General features: G+C 45.5%; 1 protein-coding gene across 1 annotated transcript; it reads right to left on the bottom strand.

Annotated features, from left to right (window-relative positions):
• Positions 1-443: 443 nt before the first annotated feature.
• Positions 444-20,532, bottom strand: LOC130282904 (protein kinase C delta type-like). The gene is made up of 3 exons (XM_056531852.1): positions 19,603-20,532; positions 9,889-10,205; positions 444-1,876 (listed from the first exon to the last, which is right to left on the bottom strand). The coding sequence occupies exons 1-3, from the start codon at positions 20,200-20,202 to the stop codon at positions 1,318-1,320; spliced, it is 1,476 nt and encodes a 491-aa protein (XP_056387827.1). The 5' UTR covers positions 20,203-20,532; the 3' UTR covers positions 444-1,317.
• Between the last annotated feature and the right edge of the window lie 1,823 nt (positions 20,533-22,355).

The raw sequence follows: 22,355 nt of genomic DNA, 5'->3' as shown, positions 1-22,355 counted from the left end.
TAGGCACATTTTGCACAATTTTTTTCTGTCTTTGACTTTGTAGACATATTTATCAAGCATATTGTGCCATTTTTTTCTTTTTGATAATTTACACCATCAGTTATACTTGTTTGGCCTAACAAAAGGAGACATGGTTTAAGTGCCATGGTTTTTTAAACACTTTTATTCTATTCAACAAAAAGTTGTCAAATGTTTGCACTACCCAATTCCATTAAATATGTGCAAATGTATCAAACATTCTGCAACAATATAATACATTAAGTGCAAATGAAGCTTTGTACCACCTCTTTGAAAAGACCACCCCCATAGTGGTCTTGTTTTTAGGACACCACTGCAATAGAAGACCAGAAGAAATTTGGGTGGTCTTCTCAAAGAGGTTTCACTGTATTTATTAGAACAATACATGATCAAACAATGGAAATAAAGACACAGACACAATGATGTAAAGGGGAAAAAGGACATTTTATTTAGTTTATATAGTTACAGGAAGGGGATACTGGGATTCTGCAAATTTTAGAAATGTGTGTTATGTTTTATTTTGCTATGTGTAATGTATAAATGTAAAAGCAAAGCTTTTTTATATACTGTGTTGATCCAAAGGAAGGCGAAAACCCCCTTGAGGAAAGAGCCAATTATCCTTATGTAAGGGGGGGAAATTCCTTCCTGACCCCAAATATGGCAATCGGAACAAGTCCCAGGATCAAAAGCCAGTACATGACCTATCTAGTATGGTAAACTATTATGTATTTTTTTTATATATATATATTCATATATAATACTTTTTTTATTATTATTATTCATTTATTTTTTGTACATTATGTTATGTTATCTATTTATGGCTGGAATGATCCCAAGGAAGGCAAAAACCCCCTTAAAGAATGAGCCAATTGTCCTCAAAGGAGAAAAATTCCTTCCTGACCCCAAATATGGCGATCGGAACAAGTCCCAGGATCAAAGCCGATATCTACCGCTATCTGTTGTGTGTGTCTGTGTGTATGTGTCTACACTATCTATGTATGTACCTGTGTGTATATTTCTATCTACCTGTATGTGTGTGTGATCCTAATGTATGTGTGATGATGTGTGATACTTACCAGGTCTGTGCTGAGATGTTACAAGCACAGGCCGCTTCTGGGGTACAGAGGGTCTTCAGAGGCTGTGGAGGATGTGGAGCTAAGATCCAGGGTAACAACTTGATGGAAATCTGCAGCGTTCAGATGGTATAGAGAGGATGTTATAGACAAGCTGAGGTCTAATACAGCAGCAGAGGCATGGGTCAGGGGGCACAGAGCTCTGGGCCGTGGCCATGGGCTGATGTTAACAGGCCCAGCTTGGAGCAATGAAAGAGAATCCTTCCAAGGGGTGAAGGGCTGTATCTTCCTCTGGCCACGGCAGGTCTCCCTTCTTCAGAGCTGGCTTGAATGGTGTAAATGGCGGCTGTGCTCTCTTCTGCTCCAGTTCCTCCCAGTTGATGGTGGTGAAGAATGGATGGTCTCTGATGTTCCTGTTCACACCAAGCCGCTTCTCAGGATTCTTACGCAGCAGTTTCTTGATCAGATGTTTCAGGTCAGCAGGGAGCCAAGATGGAATATTAGGCTTCTCTCTGGTGATGGAATCGCGAGCCATTTCTCTGTTGCAGCCAAAGTAAAATGGGGAACGTCCTGCTGACATCCGGGATACAACAATCCCCAGGCTCCACCAGTCAACTGCTGCATAGTACATCTTCCTCTGGAGCACCTCTGGGGCCATGTATGGTAACGTGCCCGTCACTCCTTTGATCTTGTTGGAAGAGGTGACGCCATCTTGGGCAACTCCGAGGTCTATGATGCGGATGTGTCCATCTCTATCCAGCATGATATTATCTGGCTTGATATCTCTGCAATGAAAGAAGAAAAAAGAGTTATAAATAAAAGACAATGGTAATGTGGTGCCACAGGGGTGCAAGGAATTCTTATCAGCTTCTCCGGGGCCAGACAATGGGAGTAAGAAACACACCGACGTCGGGTTAGGGATAACTGTCTTTTACTGAGCAGGTGTAGATGGTACAACACACAGTATGAAGAGTACAAGGGATGCAGTGTAACCCTTGGGAGCCCTTTTGCCTTGATAGGACTTATGGTGCTTTTCATCCACTTGAATAATACTGACTAGAGATTAGAGACTGAAAGGTTTCCCACTCTGGCTAGGATTCTCACAAGGTCCAAGTACTATCACCGCCAGAGCTTGACTCACCACTGTACGGGGGAACACTTCCAGAATGGTGGGGCTGACTCCGCTGTATGGGGAACCCTTGCAGATTGGCGGGGCTGACTCCGCTGTATGGGGAACCCTTGCAGAATGATGGGGCTGACTCCGCTGTATGGGGGAACACTTGCAGAATGGTGGGGCTGACTCCGCTGTACGGGGGAACTCTTGCAGAATGGCAGGGCTGACTACGCTGTACGGGGGAACACTTGCAGAATGGCGGGGCTTCCGCTGTATGGGGGAACACTTGCAGAATGGTGGGGCTGACTTTAGAAGATATTTTCTTAGGCTTCCCTCAGGATTTCTCCACACGTCTTCCTCCTCCTTTCCACACAGTTCTCAGCTTGAGCTCTGCAGCTAGACTGGGGCGACTCCTCCCCCCCAACACCATATACAAGAGAATTTAGGGGTTCCCACTGGGCAGGCAGGGTCACCTGATTATCACTGCTCCTCTCTCTCTTAAGGACCGAGGTCATATTGGCCTTAAGGACCAGAGCATTTTTTGCAAATCTGGCCACTGTCACTTTAAGCATTAATAACTCTGGGATTCTTTTACTTATGAATTTGATTCCGAGTTTATTTTTTCATGACATATTCTACTTTATCTTAGTTGTAAATTTTTGTCAATGCTTGCATCATTTCTTGGTTAAAAATTGCAAAATTTTATGAAAAATTAACAAATTTCGCATTTTTCTAACTTTGAAGCTCTCTGCTTGTGAGGAAAATAGACATACCAAATACATTATATATTGATTCACAATTACAAAATGCCTACTTTATGTTTGCATCATAAAGTTGACAGGTTTTTACTTTTGGAAGACATCAGAGGGCTTCAAAGTTCAGCAGCAATTTTCCTATTTTTCACAAAATTTTCAAAATCAGAATTTTTCAGGGAACAGTTCTGTTTTGAAGTGTATTTGAGGGGTCTTCATATTAGAAATATCCCATATATGACCCCATTATAAAAACTGCACCCCTCAAAGTATTCAAAATGACATTCAAAAGGTTTGTTAACTCTTTAGGTATTTCACAGGAATAATTAGCAACAAGTAATAGCAGCGTTGTAGTATAATGTACATTGAAACTACTGGTGTATAAACCATATCTAAAACTCGCTGCGGGTCTATAAACCAATGCTACAGTATAGCTCTGAAAATAAATTTTATATACTTATAGAGAAACAATAGAGCCATGACTACTGATAAAACTAAAATAATTTTATTAATACTCTTTAAAATCACAAATATGACTACTAAATATTAACATTATACAAGGTCAATGATTGTAAACAGTTAACCAATCCGAAAAGAAGGTGGTAAGACAGGTATGATTAGTATAATCAAGCTCATATGAAGTATATAAACAGTGAGATCTACAGCAGCAGTAATGGGTGTCCAATAATAATGTCCAATAGGACAAGAAAAGGGGTATATAACCTTTACTAATATAATGTCCAGCTACCCACTCAAAATAGCTGGAATGGACACTAACAGTGCATGAAAGTAATAGCACTAACAAAGCTGGTACTCACTTACCCATAATGGAGACCTGTCACCACCGCCCCAACGTATGTTTCGTCAGCCTGGACTTTCTCAAGGGAATAGCAACAAAGTGAAGGAGAACATTCTAAATCTCTATTTTTTACACTTTTAACACATTCCTGTAGACCCAGTATTTGCATTTTTATAAAGGCTAGAAGGAGAAAATGCCACCCAAAATGTGTAACCCTATTTCTCTCAAGTAAGGAAATACCTCATATGTGTATGTCAAGTGTTCTGTAGGTGCACTAGAGGGCTCAAAAGGGAAGGAGCGACATTGGGATTTTGGAGAGTGAATTTTGCTGAAATGGTTTTTATGGGGCATGTCGCATTTAAGAAGCCCCTATGCTTCCATAACAGCAAAAAAAAAAAAAAACACATAGCGTACTATTTTGGAATCTACAACCCTCAAGTGGTACAGTGAGCTTTAACACCCCACAAGTGTTTGACGACTTTCTGTTAAAGTTGTATGTGTAAATGAATTTTTTCCCCACTAAAATGCTGGTTTCCCCCCCATATTTTACATTTTTACAAGGGGTAATAGGAAAAATTACACCCAAAATTTGTAACCCCATCTCTTCTGAGTATCGTAATACCCCATGTGTGGACGTCAAACACTCTGTGTGCGAACTACAATGCTCAGAGGAGAAGGAGTCACATTTAGCTTTCGGAAAGCAAATTTTGATGAAATGGTTTTTGGGGGGCATGTCCCATTTAGGAAGCCCCTTTGGTGCAAGGACAGCAAAAAAAAACACATGTGTCACGATGCCGGCTGGCAGGTAGTGGATCCCCTGTGCCAGAGAGGGATGGCGAGGACCGCGCTAGTGGACCGGTTCTAAGCCACTACAGGTTTTCACCAGAGCCCGCCGCAAAGCGGGATGGTCTTGCTGCGGCGGTAGTGACCAGGTCGTATCCACTAGCAACGGCTTACCTCTCTGGCTGCTGAAGATGCTGAAGATAGGCGCGGTACAATGGAGTAGGCAGAAGCAAGGTCGGACGTAGCAGAAGGTCGGGGGCAGGCGGCAAGGATCGTAGTCAGGGGCAACGGCAGGAGGTCAGGAACACGGACTAGGAACAGACTAGGGAACGCTTTCACTAGGCACTAAGGCAACAAGATCCGGCAAGGGAGTGCAGGGGAAGTGACTAGATATAGGGGAGTGCACAGGTGGGAGCCAATTAAGCTAATTGGGAAGATTGGGCCAGGCACCATCATTGGTGCACTGGCCCTTTAAATCGCAGAGACCCGGCGCGCGCGCGCCCTAGGGAGCGGGGCCGCGCGCGCCGGGACAGGACCGAGGGAGAGCGAGTCAGGTAAGAGACCTGGGATGCGATTCGCGAGCGGGTGCGTCCCGCTGTGCGAATCGCATCCCCAACGGCCATGACAGAGCAGCGCTCCCGGTCAGCGGGACCGACCGGGGCGCTGCGGAGAGAGAGACGCCGTACGCGCTCCGGGGAGGAGCGGGGACCCGGAGCGCTAGGCGTAACAGTACCCCCCCCCTTAGGTCTCCCCCTCTTCTTGGGGCCAAAGAACCTGAGGAAAAAAAATTCAATTTTCCCGTGATGAGGTCCGATGCAAATTAGGAGGGGTTCTGTGTGGAAACGAACGAGACAGTCCAATCTTTTAATGTAAAAACAATAGATGTAGAGGGGTCTGGCGAGACTGGTCACAGGAACGTAGAACCTGTTGATGAGAGAGGCCAAAAAAAATTTTCCTGCAGATCCGGAATCCAAGAAGGCCACTGTAGAGAAGGAGAAGGCAGAGGCAGACATCCGCACAGGCACAGTAAGACGTGGAGAAGCAGAGTAGACATCAAGGACTGTCTCACCTTTGTGCGGAGTCAGCGTACGTCTTTCCAGGCGGGGAGGACGGATAGGACAATCTCTTAGGAAGTGTTCGGTACTAGCACAGTACAGGCAGAGGTTCTCCATACGGCATCGTGTCCTCTCTTGAGGTGTCAAGCGAGACCGGTCAAGTTGCATAGCCTCCGCGGCGGGAAGCACAGGAACAGATTGCAGAGGACCAGAGGAGAGAGGAGCCGGGGAGAAAAAACGCTTCGTGCGAACAAAGTCCATATCCAGGCGAAGCTCCAGACGCCATCCGGAAGAACGCATGTCAATGCGAGTGGCAAGATGAATGAGTTCATGTAGGTCAGCAGGAGTCTCTCGTGCGGCCAGAACATCTTTAATGTTGCTGGATAGGCCTTTTTTAAAGGTCGCGCAGAGAACCTCACTATTCCAGGACAACTCGTAAGCAAGAGCACGGAACTGAATGGCGTACTCGCCAACGGAAGAAACACCCTGGGCCAGGTTCAGCAGGGCAATCTCGGCTGAAGAAGCTCGGGCAGGTTCCTCAAAGACACTTCGAATTTCCGAGAAGAAGGAGTGTACAGAGGCAGTGACGGGGTCATTGCGGTCCCAGAGCGGTGCGGCCCATGACAGGGCTTTTCCAGACAGAAGGCTGACTACGAAAGCCACCATAGACCTCTCAGTAGGAAACTGGTCCGACATCATCTCCAAGTGCTGGGAACATTGCGAAAGAAAGCCACGGCAATACTTAGAGTCCCCATCAAATTTGTCCGGCAAGGACAGGCAGAGGCTAGGAGTGGCCACTCGCTGCGGAGGAGGTGCAGGAGCTGGCGGAGGAGAAGATTGCTGGAGAAGTTGCGACTGAAGTTGGTGCGAAATGGTGGACATTTCCGACAGCTGACGGGTTAGAAGGGCGATCTGTCGGGCTTGCTGGGCGGCCACCGTGGTTAGCTCAGCGACAACTGACAGAGGAACTTCAGCGGGATCCATGGCCGGATCTACTGTCACGATGCCGGCTGGCAGGTAGTGGATCCCCTGTGCCAGAGAGGGATGGCGAGGACCGCGCTAGTGGACCGGTTCTAAGCCACTACAGGTTTTCACCAGAGCCCGCCGCAAAGCGGGATGGTCTTGCTGCGGCGGTAGTGACCAGGTCGTATCCACTAGCAACGGCTTACCTCTCTGGCTGCTGAAGATGCTGAAGATAGGCGCGGTACAATGGAGTAGGCAGAAGCAAGGTCGGACGTAGCAGAAGGTCGGGGGCAGGCGGCAAGGATCGTAGTCAGGGGCAACGGCAGGAGGTCAGGAACACGGACTAGGAACAGACTAGGGAACGCTTTCACTAGGCACTAAGGCAACAAGATCCGGCAAGGGAGTGCAGGGGAAGTGACTAGATATAGGGGAGTGCACAGGTGGGAGCCAATTAAGCTAATTGGGAAGATTGGGCCAGGCACCATCATTGGTGCACTGGCCCTTTAAATCGCAGAGACCCGGCGCGCGCGCGCCCTAGGGAGCGGGGCCGCGCGCGCCGGGACAGGACCGAGGGAGAGCGAGTCAGGTAAGAGACCTGGGATGCGATTCGCGAGCGGGTGCGTCCCGCTGTGCGAATCGCATCCCCAACGGCCATGACAGAGCAGCGCTCCCGGTCAGCGGGACCGACCGGGGCGCTGCGGAGAGAGAGACGCCGTACGCGCTCCGGGGAGGAGCGGGGACCCGGAGCGCTAGGCGTAACAACATGGCATACCATTTTGGAAATTACACCCCTCAAGGAACGTAACAAGGGGTACAGTGAGCCTTAACACCCCACAGGTGTTTGACGACTTTTCGTTAAAGTCGGATGTGTAAAGAAAAAACATTTTTTTTCACTAAAATGCAGTTTTTCCCCCCCAAATTCAATATTTTTACAAGAGGTTATAGGAAAAAATGCCCCCCAAAATTTGTAACCTCGTGTGGAAATACCCCATATGTGGACGTAAAGTGCCCTGCAGGCAAACTACAATGCTCAGAAAAAAAAAGCTTTTGGAGAGAGAATTTGTTTGGAATGGAAGTCGGGTGCCATGTGCATTTACAAAGCTCCCATGGTGCCAGAACAGCAGAAACCCCCCACATGTGACCTCATTTTAGAAACTAAACCCCTAACCAAATGTAATAAGGGGTGCAGTGAGCATTTATACCCCACTGGTGTTTGACAGACTTTTGGAACAGTGGGCTGTGCAAATGAAAAATCAAATTTTTCATTTTCATGGATGACTGTACACAAAATAGGTCAAACGCCTGTGGGGTGTAAATGTTCACTGCACCCCTTATTACATTACGTGAGGGGTGTAATTTTCAAAATGGGGTCACATGTGGGGGGGGGGGGTCCACTGTTCTGGCACCATGGGGGCTTTGTAAAGGCACATGGTCTTCAATTCCAGCCAAATTCTTTCTACAAAATCCCAATGACGCTCCTTCTCTTCTGAGCATTGTAGTTCGCCCGCAGAGAACTTTACGTCCACTTATAGGGCATTTATATACAAATTTTGGGGGGCTTTTTTACTATTACACCTTGAGAAAATGAAAAATTTGGGATAACACCAGCATTTTAGTGAAGAAACAAAAATTTTTCATTTTCAATGAAAATTCTTCAAACAGGTGTGGGGTGTTAAGGCTCACTATGGGGTCAAATGTAGTTTTTTTTTTTTTATGTCAGAACCGCTGTAACGATCAGCCACCCCTGTGCAAATCACCTCAAATGTACATGGTGCTCTCATTCCTGAGCCCTGTTGTGCGCACGCAGAGCATTTTACTCCCACATATGGGGTATTTCCGTACTCAGGAAAAATTGTGTAGTATAGTGTTTTTAGGGTACATTCGCACGGGCGGGTTTACAGCGAGTTTTGAGCTACAGCGGAAAATTAGCTGCATTTCAAACTTGCAGCGAGAAACTCACTGTAAATCCCCCTGTGGGGAAGGCAAAACTACAACTCCCAGCATACCCTTTGGCTGTCCGTGCATGGGGGTTGTAGTTATGCAACAGCTGGAGGTACACTGGTTGCAAAACACTAAGAGTTTGTTACTTAACTCAGTGTTTCCCAACCCATGCGCCTCCAGCTGTTGCAAAACTACAACTCCCAGCATGTATGGTTTTTCAGTGCATTCTGGGAGTTATAGTTTTGCAACAGCTGGAGGCACAAAGGTTGGGAAACACTGAGTTAGGAAACAGACAATGTTTCCCAACCAGTGTGCCTCCAGTTGTTGCAAAACTACAACTCCCAGCATGCACGGACAGCCAAAGGGTATGCTGTGTGTTGTAGTTTTGCAACATCTGGAGGAGAACAGTTTGGAGACCACTGTGTAGTGGTCTCCAAACTGTAGCCCTCCAGATTTAGCAAAATGACAACTCTCAGCATGCCCAGGCATGCTGGGAGTTGTAGTTCGGCAACATCTGAAGGGCCAGATGTTACAGAACTACAACTCCCAGCATGCCTGGACTGTCTGGGCATGCTGGGAGTTGTAGTTTTGCAACATCTGGAAGAGCACAGATTGATCCAAACTGTGGCCCTCCAGATGTTGCAAAACTACAACACCCAGCATGCCCAGACAGCCAAAAGGCATGCTGGGTGTTGTAGTTTTGGAACTACCAGAAGCAGCAGTGAAGAGCTTCACTGCTGCCTCTGATGCAGATGCCGCCCGCCGCCTCCTCCACTTACCTGCCGCCAACCCGTGTGCCTCCAGCTGCTGAGAGCCTGCCGCCGGTCCCCACTGCCGCGCCGGTACTTGATAAGTGCTGCTGTCTCCACAGCAGCTCTCAGCATCTTCTTCCCCTGCTCTGCTCAGACTTCTAGTGGCGGGCAGAGCAGGGGAAATGAACTTTACCCCCAGTCAGCTCATTCACTGTGATTAGTCCACAGGGACCAATCACAGTGATCGCTGACCAGGACCATCGACAGCTGGTCCTGGAGGGTGTTGCAGAAGTTGTCCCCTGCTTGAAACAGCGGGACTTCTGCCAGTTAACCCGTGCGATGCTGCGCATCGCGGGGTTAACTGAATGACGTCTATAGACGTGATTCTGCGGGAAGGGGTTAAAGATACAGTACATACATTATATAATACATAGTGAAAAATGCATGCCCAAGGAGATCCGCAGCCCACAGGACAGCTTTTGGTGCTGGGACATCACAGGAAATCTTTAAAGATCGACAATGGTGAAGGGGTCATGAACTGTACCACCACAAAGCCTAACAAAATTCAGGATTCTGGGAAAGTTGGGTGCATTATTTACAACATGACAAGGAGACAGGTGTGGGGAAGTTAGACTTACCGGTGGACGATGTTATGTCCGTGAAGGAACTGGAGGCCGCATGCAATCTCTGCTGTGTAGAATCTTACGTTGTCGGTGTTCAGACTGCTGCACATTCTGAGTAAAGCCTCCAGGCTGCCGCCGGACAGGTACTCGGTGATGAAGAATGCATGGTCCTGAGACTGCTGTGCAGCATACAGGTGACACAGGAACGGGCAGTCTCGGGCCAGCATGAGGATCCGTCTCTCTCTCTGCAGGGTCGCTGCATTGTCCCCTGTCTTGGTGATTCCCTTGATGGCCACGTAGTTGTTTCGGCCGGGGACTGATGCCAGGCCCACCTGAAAGAAAGCAAAGGGAGCAATAGTAAATAGTGGAAGACTATGGGAAATATTTCCTTTTGACAATATCCCATAGGTATAACTAGAGCCAACTTGTTATAACTAGGTATAACTAGAGGTATAGCTAGAGCCAACCAGTTAGGGACTGTGGGGTGATGGTCATTGTTATTTCCATGCCATGGTACATATGAGATGTAATAGGGATGTAGTTGGAAAAAAAAAGGCCCAAAAAAACACCCATTCTACTGCACAGCGTGGGCAAATGTTAGCTGCAAGTCAATAAGGAACTACAAAATGCCATATCCACTTTTTTTGATTTTCTAATTGGTGTTTTTTTTATCCTTTTGGTGTTTTTTTCAGCTTTTTTCGGCTCATTGGGTGATTCCTAGAAGTGACCTTATGAGACTATGGCGTTTTTTTGGGAAAATCGCTGTGTTTTTCTCCATAGTGTGGGAGTGAAAAAACACCAAAAAAAAAGCCATGTGAGTTTAAACATTGTTTTTGCAGGCGTGTTTTTATTTTATTTAAATTTTTTACTTTAGCTATTCCATTTTACTATTAAAATAAATAAATATATATATACTAGCTGAGTACCCAGCATTGCCCAGTTTTTCCTTCCTAATCCTTGTTGGGGAGGAAAATAAACAAAGGAGGAAGCTTTTGAATTCATATCCCGTCCTCATATATTGATGCCATATCCCGACCTCCTATCCCGACCTCCTATCCCGACCTCCTATCCCATCCTCCTATCCCGACCTCCTATCCCGACCTCCTATCCCATCCTCCTATCCCGACCTCCTATCCCGACCTCCTATCCCGTCCTCCTATCCCTTCCTCATAACCCGACCTGTAATGGGCATCTATCACATCCTTGTAATGGGCATCTATCACATCCTTGTAATGGGCATCTATCACATCCTTGTAATGGGCATCTATCACATCCTTGTAATGGGCATCTATCACATCCTTGTAATGGGCATCTATCACATCCTTGTAATGGGCATCTATCACATCCTTGTAATGGGCATCTATCACATCCTTGTAATGGGCATCTATAACATCCTTGTAATGGGCATCTATCACATCCTTGTAATGGGCATCTATCATATCCTTTTAATGGGCATCTATCAAATCCTTGTAATGGGCATCTATCACATCCTTGTAATGGGCATCTATCAAATCCTTGTAATGGGCATCTATCACATCCTTGTAATGGGCATCTATCATATCCTTGTAATGGGCATCTATCACATCCTTGTAATGGGCATCTATCACATCTTTTATACATGTTTAACTGGCAACACATTGCAGTAGGGGTTAAAAAGCTTATTCTACTCCTATGTTTCTGTGTATATTTCATTGTTTTATAGCCAATAGAGAATAAATTCTTTATAATGTGCCCGAGTATCAGAGGGCCGCCAACACCTTTCTCTGCTGACCTCCCATTGACTGACACAGCGGCACACACAGAGGAGCGCAGTAACAGCGAGCTCTTTGCCTCTAGCTATTACAGAGCACCAGTGGTGATGCTAAGGTTAATGTCACCCGTTGTGGTAGAAAATGGTGTCACCCTATAATGCCCCCTAAGTAATTTTTTAGCCTGTTGTGATGCCAAGTAAGGGGCAATTGCTCAATAAGTTTGTACCATGTGATACTATAGCTCCCAGTAAAATCTTAGCAGTAATAAGGTTATGCTGGGAGTTGTTGTTTCACCCATGATCACTGCAGAACTTACAAGTGACTACAGCTATGATGGAATACAATTGGCCAGATGACAGCTTCTCTGTAGCAGGGGCGTGTGACAGGTCAGGCACGGAGGGCCCGGCCACCGTAGGTCTTGCTGCTTCTCGGGGAGCATGCAAGCTGAAGGTCTGTATGTATTATATAGAGAGCTCCAGCTTGCATTCTCCCTGATCTTCTAAGAGCCAGTGCAGGAGGATAGCAAGGGGGGACATAAGGCCTAGGGGCATGTAGGACGGAGGCAGGGTGCCACCACATATCTTTCTTCTGTGCAGGAACTCCTCCCCTTCACCGATAGGAGCATGCTTAAAGAGACACTGTCATGTTGAAAAACTTTTTATATTTTGTAGTACTACTGATAAGATTACTTTTTTAAATACACATTCATAAGAAAAAGAAAAAAAATTACTAAAAAAGGAAAAATGAAAATAACCACCACTAGGGCTCATCAGTCTTTACGCAGACAGACTACTCTGTATTTTGCAGCATACTGGATACAGGCCATAAAGTGTGTTGGTATCCAGTATAGGAGATCACCACTGCAGCCTTCAGCTATTCCTAAACTATAACTACCATGATGGGAGTTGTAGTTTTGCAACAGCTGGAGTTACAATCTTTGTAAAACTCTGTGTTAGAGCTGGGTATTCTCCAGCTGTGTGTCTCCATCTCTTGCAAAACTACAGACAAAGGATGTGTGGGCATGCTGGGAGTTGTAGTTTTGCAACAGCTAAAGGCAACACTGTTCTAACACATTGCTTTACAAACACTGCAGCTCAAACTATTGCAAAACTACAACTCCCAGCATGCTTGAATAGCCAAAGCTTTCTCTGAGTCCTGAATGACAAAGAAGCTGAACAGACATTCAGGAGTCTGTTAAAGCTGAATGACACACATTTTCTATCTGTTCCTAGTAAAGCTGGATTAGCATCCATCTTTACTAATGACAGATATAAAATGTATGCATAAAAACTACTGTGCTTTTATCACTAAAATCCTTGCACTAATTTAGAAAGATCTGCAGACTGCCAGGCTGCTCCCAGACTCAGTGAGGGAAAGAGATGGACACGCCCCCTCCGCAAGGCAAGAAGACAAAGCAAGTGACCAAGATATAAATGCTATTTGTTAGGGATATACAGGTCCTAGACACATAAAAATGTATATGTACAGGATCAGGATTAGGTACTGAGCAACATATCACTTTTCTTTCTTTTGGCTCTATGACAGGTACCTGATTCACGTTCACAGAGGAAGAAGACAGAGACAAGGTGTGTGTACTCACTTTTTTGCTGTTAATAAAATGTGCTTGACTGCTCTGATCCTTTCCTCCGCTCCTGTGCCTGGACTGTCGGGTAGCGTTCCCCTCCACAGACATGGACAGCAATAGAAGTATCCGGCACCATGGTAGCAGGTAAAAAAACTTCAAGCTTTATTCAGATAAATACAGGCACAGCATGGTAGACACTATTTTGCTGTTACACCATATCTCGTCCTCCTGTTACTGCCAAAGCTGTACTTACTTTTCTACTATTACATCATGTCGCATCCTCAAGTTGCCTCCAGAGCTGCAACCACTATTCTGCTGTTACATCATGTCTTAAGCTCCTTTCACCTCTAGAGCTGCTGCCACTATTCTGCTCTCACATCATGTCTTATATTCCAGTCAACTCCAGAGTTGCAGTCAGTATTCTGCTGTTATATTTTGACTTATCCTCCAGTCACCTTCAGAGCTGCTGTCACTATTCTGCTGTCACATCATGTCTTATCCTCCTGTCACTTCCAGAGCTGCAGTTACTTTTCTGCTGTTAGAATATGTCTTATACTGCAGACACCTCCAGAGCTGCATTGGCTGAGTGTGATAGGAGTGTGGTAGCTGTAATCACACTCCTATAACTCTCAGGCAGGGGGGCAGCGGGGGAGTGGTCCACCCCAGGTTAGAGGGGGGGGGGGGGAGGGTTGTGCCATCTCTCAATTCATACTTTTTAACTTACTGGGGGGGGGGGGGAGGGTCAGCATAGCCGAACTTCAGGCACTAGAGGAATCCTGTCTCTCTAGTGCCAAATACCTGGCGGTGCTGACTCAACCTGCAGAAACACCAGCCAGTAAGGACCGACAATGGAGATCACTTTGATGCTGGTCATTTAACCCCTTTAATGGGTTATCCACCATAAGGTATTTTAGTACGTACCTGGCAGAAATTAATGGACATGCTTAGGAAGGATCTGCGCTTGTCTTGGGGCTAAATGGCGTGAGATTACCATAACACTGTGGCTAGCTTTTTGTGAACTAGTATTTCCTTTTTGAGTTTACTTCTTTGCCTACAAAGCCCATAATTCCATTTTCCTCCCTCCCATACATCAGTCACACTCCCATAAATGAGCAGCATTCATTCAAAAGACCTGTGGTTTTCAATCAGGGTGCCTACAGCTGTTGCAATAGTTGCAGATTGATCTCTCTCCCACCAAGCGATCGCTCCACCCATTGAAGCAGACAGGCTCCCTGTCATCAGCTGACTAGTGAGTCAGGTCTCGGCTGCATTGCAACCTGGGAAAAATCTGAGACAACAGTAATTTTGTATGCTGGTAAAAGTAAATATTGGGGTGAAAATCACATAAGAATTGTGAGAAAACCGTCACATACGGGTACAGACACTACATTATTAACTACACTAACTTTACAGCCTCTGTAGCATAGTCAAATGTCAAATAAAAAATAAATTCTGGAATACCCCTTTAGAGACACAGCAAATTTTGGCCTTGAGGACACAACAAATTTTAGTTTACACATTTTTTAGTTTACACCTTTCAAGAGCCATAATTCTTTTTATTTTTCCATCCACAGACCCATATGTTTGTTTTTTTCACAACAAAATGTACTTTATAAAGACACCTTAAATTTGAATTTAAAATTGAAAAAAGAAAATAAATTAAAGAAAATCACAATTTTGCTAATTTTTGGGGGTTTTGGTTTTAAGCAATGCATTTTACAGTTAAATTTTCATGTTTTCTTAAATGGAAAACTTATTTATTTATTTTTTTATTTTTTTAATCAACTGGTGCCAGAAAGTTAAACAGATTTGTAAATTACTTCTATTAAAAAATCTTAATCCTTTCAGTACTTATTAGCTGCTGAATACTACAGAGGAAATGGTTTTCTTTTTGGAACACAGAGCTCTCTGCTGACATCATGACCACACTGCTCTCTGCTTACATATCAGTCCTTTATAAGAACTGTCCAGAGTAGGAGAAAATCCCCATAGCAAACATGTGTTGCTCTGGACAGTTCCTAAAATGGACAGAGATTTCAGCAGAGAGCACTGTGGTCATGATGTCAGCAGAGAGCTCTGTGTTCCAAAAAGAAAACCATTTCCTCTGTAGTTTACAGACCCTAAAAAGTACTGGAAAGATTAAGATTTTTTAATAGAAGTAATTTACAAATCTGTTTAACTTTCTGGCACCAGTTGATTTAAAAAAAAAGTTTTGCACAGGAGTACCCCTTTAATTATGTGGATGAATACAATTAAAATGATACTCATGTTTGCATTCTTTTCTATTACTGCACTTCTTTTAAAAAAGGCAAAGTATGTTTAAAATTTCCCTATTCTGACCTCCTATAACTTTCTTATTTTTCTGCATACAGTGCTGTATGAGAATGTTTTGCACCATTATCTGTAGTTTTTAATAAAGGGGTACTCCCTTGGAAAACTTTTTTTTTATAAATCCATCCACTGGTTCCAGAAAGTTAAACAGATTTGTAAAGTACTTTCATTAAAAAATCTTAATCCTTCCAGTAATTTTTAGGGGCTGTATGCTACAGAGGAAATGCTTTTCTATTTGGATTTCTCTTCTGTCATAACCAAAGTGCTCTCTGTTGACCTCTGCTGTCCCTTTTTGGAACTTTCCAGAGAACAAATCCCCATTGCAAACATATGCTGCTCTGGACAGTTCCTAAAATGGACAGCAGAGGTCAGCAGAGAGCACTGTAGTCATTACATCAGAGAAATCCAAAAAGAAAACCATTTCCTCTGTAGTATACAGCCCCTAAAAAGTACTGGAAGGATTAAGATTTTTTAATAGAAGTAATTTACAAATCTGTTTAACTTTCTGGCACTAGTTGATTTAAAAAAAAACTTTACCACTGTACTACTGTAACATAACTTTTGCTTATATTTGACTTTTTCATCACTTTTATTCCATTGTTTCTGAGATATGATGTGACCAAAAATCTGCAATTATTTCACTTTGGTTCACATTCCTGATATTGCATTGTCAATGATGTGAATGCAAAAAAAAAATTTGCCAATTTTTGTCACATCAACACATAAGAAGTAATCAAACAATCAATACAATGCACAAGTGGTACCGGCAAAAACTACAGATCACAGTGTCTGTATGTATAGGTATATAGTATATAAAAAAATATTGCAGCTCTCCATATAATAGTTAAATCACTGCCACATTTCTGCTTCTTGTTGAAGCTTTTTTCAAGCATGTTCACACACATCACTAAGGGTCTATATTTACCCAGACACGTAATTACCAAATAAAGTAATATCAAGTATAACATGTATAACGTGCATATTCATCATAAATGTATAAAGACAATTCATCATGGTGACATTATATGTTCAACACATGAGAAATACATATATGTTCAGTCAAGTGTCAGTGCAAAAAATAGATAAATGGCTTAAAAAAAAGATTATTACAGTTATAACATTTACAGTATCTGACATAAGTGAGTACAACCTTCACATGTTTTTAAATATTTTATTTTATCTTTTCATGTGACAACACAGAAGAAATGAAACTCTTCTACAATGTAAAGTGTAACAGTGTTTAATATTGTGTGTCCCCCCCCCCCACCGAAATAACTCATCATAAAGTCATTAATATCTTAACCTTGGCAAAAAAAAGTGAGTACAGCCCTAAGTAGAAATGTTCAAATTGGGCCCAATAAGTAATTGTGACTCATTAGTGTTACATGCAGGGCCGCCATCAGGGGGGTACAGCCGGTACTCCCGTAAGGGGCCGGACCCGAGGGGGGCCGGGCCCAACATTTTTTTTAGTTTTTACTCCTAGTCAGTCAGTGAGTGACTGTCACTCACTGACCGCTGGGGGCCTGCCATTTTCCACTGACTGACTGACCGTACTCTGTACAATCAGTCAGTCAGTTACCCTCTTTCCCGGGCCCTGTCCCTGCCGCACATACCTCGGAGGCCACTGCCACTTAAAAAAAAAAAACTGCAGTGGCCGTCGGGAGGTACTAGCGCAACGATCGTGCCGCGCGTAGGCACGTTCGGTGCGCTATGACGCGGCAAGCCGGCCCGGAAGTCAGAGGAAAGCCGCGCCCGAAGAAGAACTGGAGCGAAGGGGCTGCCTGGAAGACGCGTGGCTGACATCGGGCCAGGAAGGTAACCAAAGCAGGCTGCCTTCAATGCTCCGACCACTGCTCCTCCAGTCTGGGGGCTCCTCCAGTCTGGTCAGAGCACAGACATACTGCCTCCAGCCATATACCGTGAATGTCTGGAGGCAGTATGTCTGTGGGGGTACATGGGGCCTATAACTACTTGTTGGGGCACAAAGGGGGGCCTATATCAACTGTGGGGGCTGAAAGGGGGGCCTATATTTAACTGTGAGGGCTGAAAGGGGGGGGGCCTATATTTAACTGAGGGCGCTGAAAGGGGGGGCCTATATTTAACTGAGGGGGCTGAAAGGGGGGGCCTATATTTAACTGTGGGGGCTGAAAGGGGCGGCCTATATTTAACTGTGGGGGCTGAAAGGGGGGGGCCTATATTTAACTGGGGGCTGAAAGGGGGGGCCTATATTTAACTGGGGGCTGAAAGGGGGGCCTATATTTAACTGGGGGCTGAAATGGGGGGCCTATATTTAACTGGGGGCTGAATGGGGGGGCCTATATTTAACTGTGGGGCCTGAAAAGGGGCCTATATTTAACTGTGGGGGCTGAAAGGGGGGCCTATATTTAACTGTGGGGGCTGAAAAGGGGGCCGCCTATATTTAACTGTGGGGGCTGAAAGGGGGCGTCTATATTTAACTGTGGGGGCTGAAAGGGGGGGGGCTATATTTAATTGAGGGGGCTGAAAGGGGGGGCTATATTTAACTGAGGGGGCTGAAAGAAGAGGCCTATATTTAATTGGGGGCTGAAAGGGGGGCCTATATTTAACTGGGGGCTGAAAGGGGGGCCTATATTTAACTAGGGGCTGAATGGGGGGGCCTATATTTAACTGTGGGGCCTGAAAAGGGGCCTATATTTAACTGTGGGGGCTGAAAGGGGGGCCTATATTTAACTGTGGGGGCTAAAAAGGGGGCCTATATTTAACTGGGGTCTGAAAGGGGGGCCTATATTTAACTGTGGGGGCTGGAAGGTGGGGCCTATATTTAACTGGGGGCTGAAAGGGGGGCCTATATTTAACTGGGGGCTAAAAGGGGGGCCTATACTTAGCTGTGGGGCTGAAAGGGGGGGGGCTATATTTAAATGGGGGCTTAAAGGGGGGGCCTATATTTAACTGTGGGGCTGAAAGGGGGGGCCTATATTAAACTGTGGGGGCTGAAAGAGGGGCTATATGTAACTGTGGGGGCTGAAAGGGGGGGGCTATATTTAACTGGGGGCTAAAAGGGGGGCCTATATTTAACTGTGGGGGCTGAAAGGGGGGGTCTATATTTAACTGTGGGGGCTGAACGGGGGGGCCTATATTTAACTGTGGGGGCTGAAAGGAGGCGTCTATATTTAACTGTGGGGGCTGAAAGGGGGGGGCCTATATTTAATTGAGGGGGCTGAAAGGGGGGGCTATATTTAACTGTGGGGGCTGAAAGGGGGGGGCTATAACTAACTTAGGGCTGAAAGGGTGGGCCTATAACTAACTGTGGGAGCTGAAAGGTGGGGCCTATAACTATGGGAGCTCAAAGGGGGCCTATTATTACACACAGGGGCACAAAGGGGGTCTACAATCATGTATATTGGAGGCACGTGGGACCTACAATTATATATGGAGCACAGGAGCCTACAACTATATATGGGGGCACAAAATTGGCCTATAACTATAAATGGGGCAAAGATGGGTGTACAACTATGTATGGGGGCACAGAGGAGGTGTACAACTATATATATGTGTATATATATATGTGGGGGCAGAGAGGGGGTCTACAACTATATAGAGGTGGACATTGTGCTGGAGAAAGTACACAGAAAGTTTCACAGTATTCAGAATAGGGTATATTAGATTACAGCAGAGTGTGGCGCAGTAAAATTACTTTGCAGCACAGTGTATTACTGCACTACAATCTTCTATAAAGTAATTAGAAATATATCATTAGGAAAAAAAATGGGTTGGGAGTTGGCCCTGGGGCGGACTCGAGGGGGGGGGGGGGGGCCTGGAATTAAGCTGCGTAAGGGGCCCCAAAATTTCTGATGGCAGCCCTGGTTACATGTCTCAGGTGTGAATGGGGAGCAATGTCCTAAATCGCTCTCACACTCTCTAATACTGGTCACTGAAAGTTCAACATGGCCCCACATTGTTGCTCTACATTAAGATGGCCTACGCTGGTTATTTTCTAGACTTACAATTAGCTGCAGAATATCAATGGGAAAAACCACATTGACTGTCCATTTAACAAAAAAAAAAAAACATAAATAAACTTACCACTCCAAAGCTGCCCCTACCCAATACCTGATGGACAGTGAGGTGATAGATGTTAAATTTGGGGTAGGAGCTTGATGTTCTGGGGTCCTGGCTGGTGCCTGGTCTTGGCTCCTCATCCTCCAATAATCTGGCATCTTCTCCTCTCCTCTTCTCCACATCCTCGCTTTCCTCTTCTCTCTTCCTCTTCTTCACCTCCTCGCTCACCTCTTCCTCCTTCCTCTTCTCTCCTGTCTTCTCCACCTCCTCGCTTTCCTCTTCTATCTTCCTCTTCTTCACCTCCTCGCTCACATCTTCCTCCTTCCTCTTCTCTCTGCTCTTCACCTCCTCGCTTTCCTCTTCTCTCTTCCTCTTCTTCACCTCCTCGCTCACCTCTTCCTCCTTCCTCTTCTTTCCGCTCTCCTTCACCTCCTCGCTTTCCTCTTCCCTCTTCCTCTTTCCTCCGCTCTCCTCTTCCCTCTTCTCTCCTCTCTCCTTCTCGCCATCTCTTCTTCCTCCAGTAGCCGCCATCTTTGGGATCCTGTAGACGTCCGTCCGCTCGGTCCAACTGACAGTTGTGGGTAAACAACAACAACAGCCGTTGTCCAGGTGACGTGATGTCATCAAAACATCAGGTGGCACCTGCTACCAGTGGTCCAGGGACCTGTGGATCCATATACATTGTGATATAGGCATCATGGGTGATAGCCTAGGGTCCAGAAGAATGGAGATATTCATGGCTGGTTCTTGTAGTGCTTTATTATTAGTAGATGGGGCAGGTGATGTGACTTTTATGTGTTGTATAGGTTGGCAGTGGTGCCCATAAACTCTGCTGGAAGGTTAGAATAAGGAGGCTGGAATAAACCAGACCATCTACTTGCTGCTAATGGCAGAAATAATAAAGCCTTGTAATGGCCTGTAATGTTCTGCTACATTCAATAAGTGTCATCACTCAGATACATTAGATTATGTCCATAGGAGGAGATTTAGCAAAACCTGTCCAGAGGAAAAGTTGACCAGTTGCCCATAGCAACCAATCATATTGCTTCTTACATTTTTTTAAATGGCCTATGAAAAGTAAAAGAAGCCATCTGATTGGTTGCTATGGGCAACCGGTCAACTTTTCCTCTGCACAGGTTTTGCTAAATCCCCTCCATTGTCTCCAAAAAGCAGTATATAGGACATCATACGGCTTCACCACCACTGGGACCTTTATTTTTAAGCCGAGCACCATAAATATTTTTTATCATAGAAATTTGTGGGTGTCCAGTCTTAGTTATGGGAGAATGAGATGTTCTATATAAGATGTAGACAGATTTACAATTGACTTTGCTGAACAATCTTCTTCACTAGGTCTCATATAATGAATGCAGAATTCAAACCAGAGAGAGATTATAGCGAGGGCAAAAATGGGTCCTTTCTAAGGTCCTCCACCACCCAGGTTCACCAATGTTTCCCCGAGAAAGCGTTAGTGTTTGGAAAGTGTTCCTCCAACATTATCTAAGGTTTACTATGTGGTTTACACAGGAGAATCTTACTGTCAGCGGAGGATCTTACTGTCAGCGGAGGATCTTACTGTCAGCGGAGGATCTTACTGTCAGCGGAGGATCTTACTGACACACAGGTGGGCTTACTGACAGGTGGAGGATCTTACTGCCACATAGAGGGACATACTGACAGGTGGAGGATCTAAATGACACAGAGAAGGCTTTTCTGACAGGGAGAGGATCTTACTGACACATAGAGGGACATACCGACAGGTGAAGGATCTTACTGACACACAGGTGGGCTTCCTGACAGGTGGAGGATCTTACTGCCACATAGAGGGACATACTGACAGGTGGAGGTTCTAACTGACACAGAAAAGGCTTTTCTGACAGGGAGAGGATCTTACTGACACATAGAGGTACGTACTGACAGGCAGATGATCTTACTGATACAAAGAAAGTCTTCCTGACAGGCAGAGGAGCTTACTGACACAGAAAGGGCCTTACTGCCAGGCAGAGGATCTTACTGACATAGAGAGGGCCTTACTGATAAGCAGAGGGTCTTACTGACACAGAGAGGGCCTCACTGACAGGGAGAGGATCTTACTGACATACATAAGGCCTTACTGACAGACAGAGGATCACACTGACACACAGGTGGGCTTACTGACAGGGGAAGGATCTTAATGACACACAGGGAACCTTACTAACAGGTTATATGGGGGCTCAGACAAATGGAGGGTGATTTGGAGGTGCAGACAGATGGAGGATTATATGGGGGTGCAGACAGGGAAGTGTGATATTAGGGTGCAGTCAAATGGAGGATGATAGGAGGGTGCAGACAGGGGAGGGTGACATGAGGGTGCAGACAATTATAGGGTGATTCGAGGGTGCAGACAGGGGAGGGTGATATGAGGGTGCAGACAGGGGAGGGTGACATGAGGGTGCAGACAAGGGAGGGTGACATGAGGGTGCAGACAGGGGAGGGTGACATGAGGGTGCAGACAGGGGAGGGTGATATGAGGGTGCAGACAGGGGAGGGTGACATGAGGGTGCAGACAATTATAGGGTGATTCGAGGGTGCAGACAGGGGAGGGTGACATGAGGGTGCAGACAGGGGATTGTGACATGAGGGTGCAGACATTGGAGGGTGACATGAGGGTGCAGACAGGGGAGGGTGATAGGAGGGTGCAGACAGTGGAGGGTGATATGAGGGTGCAGACAGGGGAGGGTGACATGAGGGTGCAGACAATTATAGGGTGATTTGAGGGTGCAGACAGGGGAAGGTGA

The sequence above is a fragment of the Hyla sarda genome, chromosome 7 (assembly GCF_029499605.1).
Source record: "Hyla sarda isolate aHylSar1 chromosome 7, aHylSar1.hap1, whole genome shotgun sequence".
Lineage (NCBI taxonomy): Eukaryota > Metazoa > Chordata > Amphibia > Anura > Hylidae > Hyla > Hyla sarda.
This window is presented reverse-complemented; position numbering and strand designations above follow the sequence as displayed.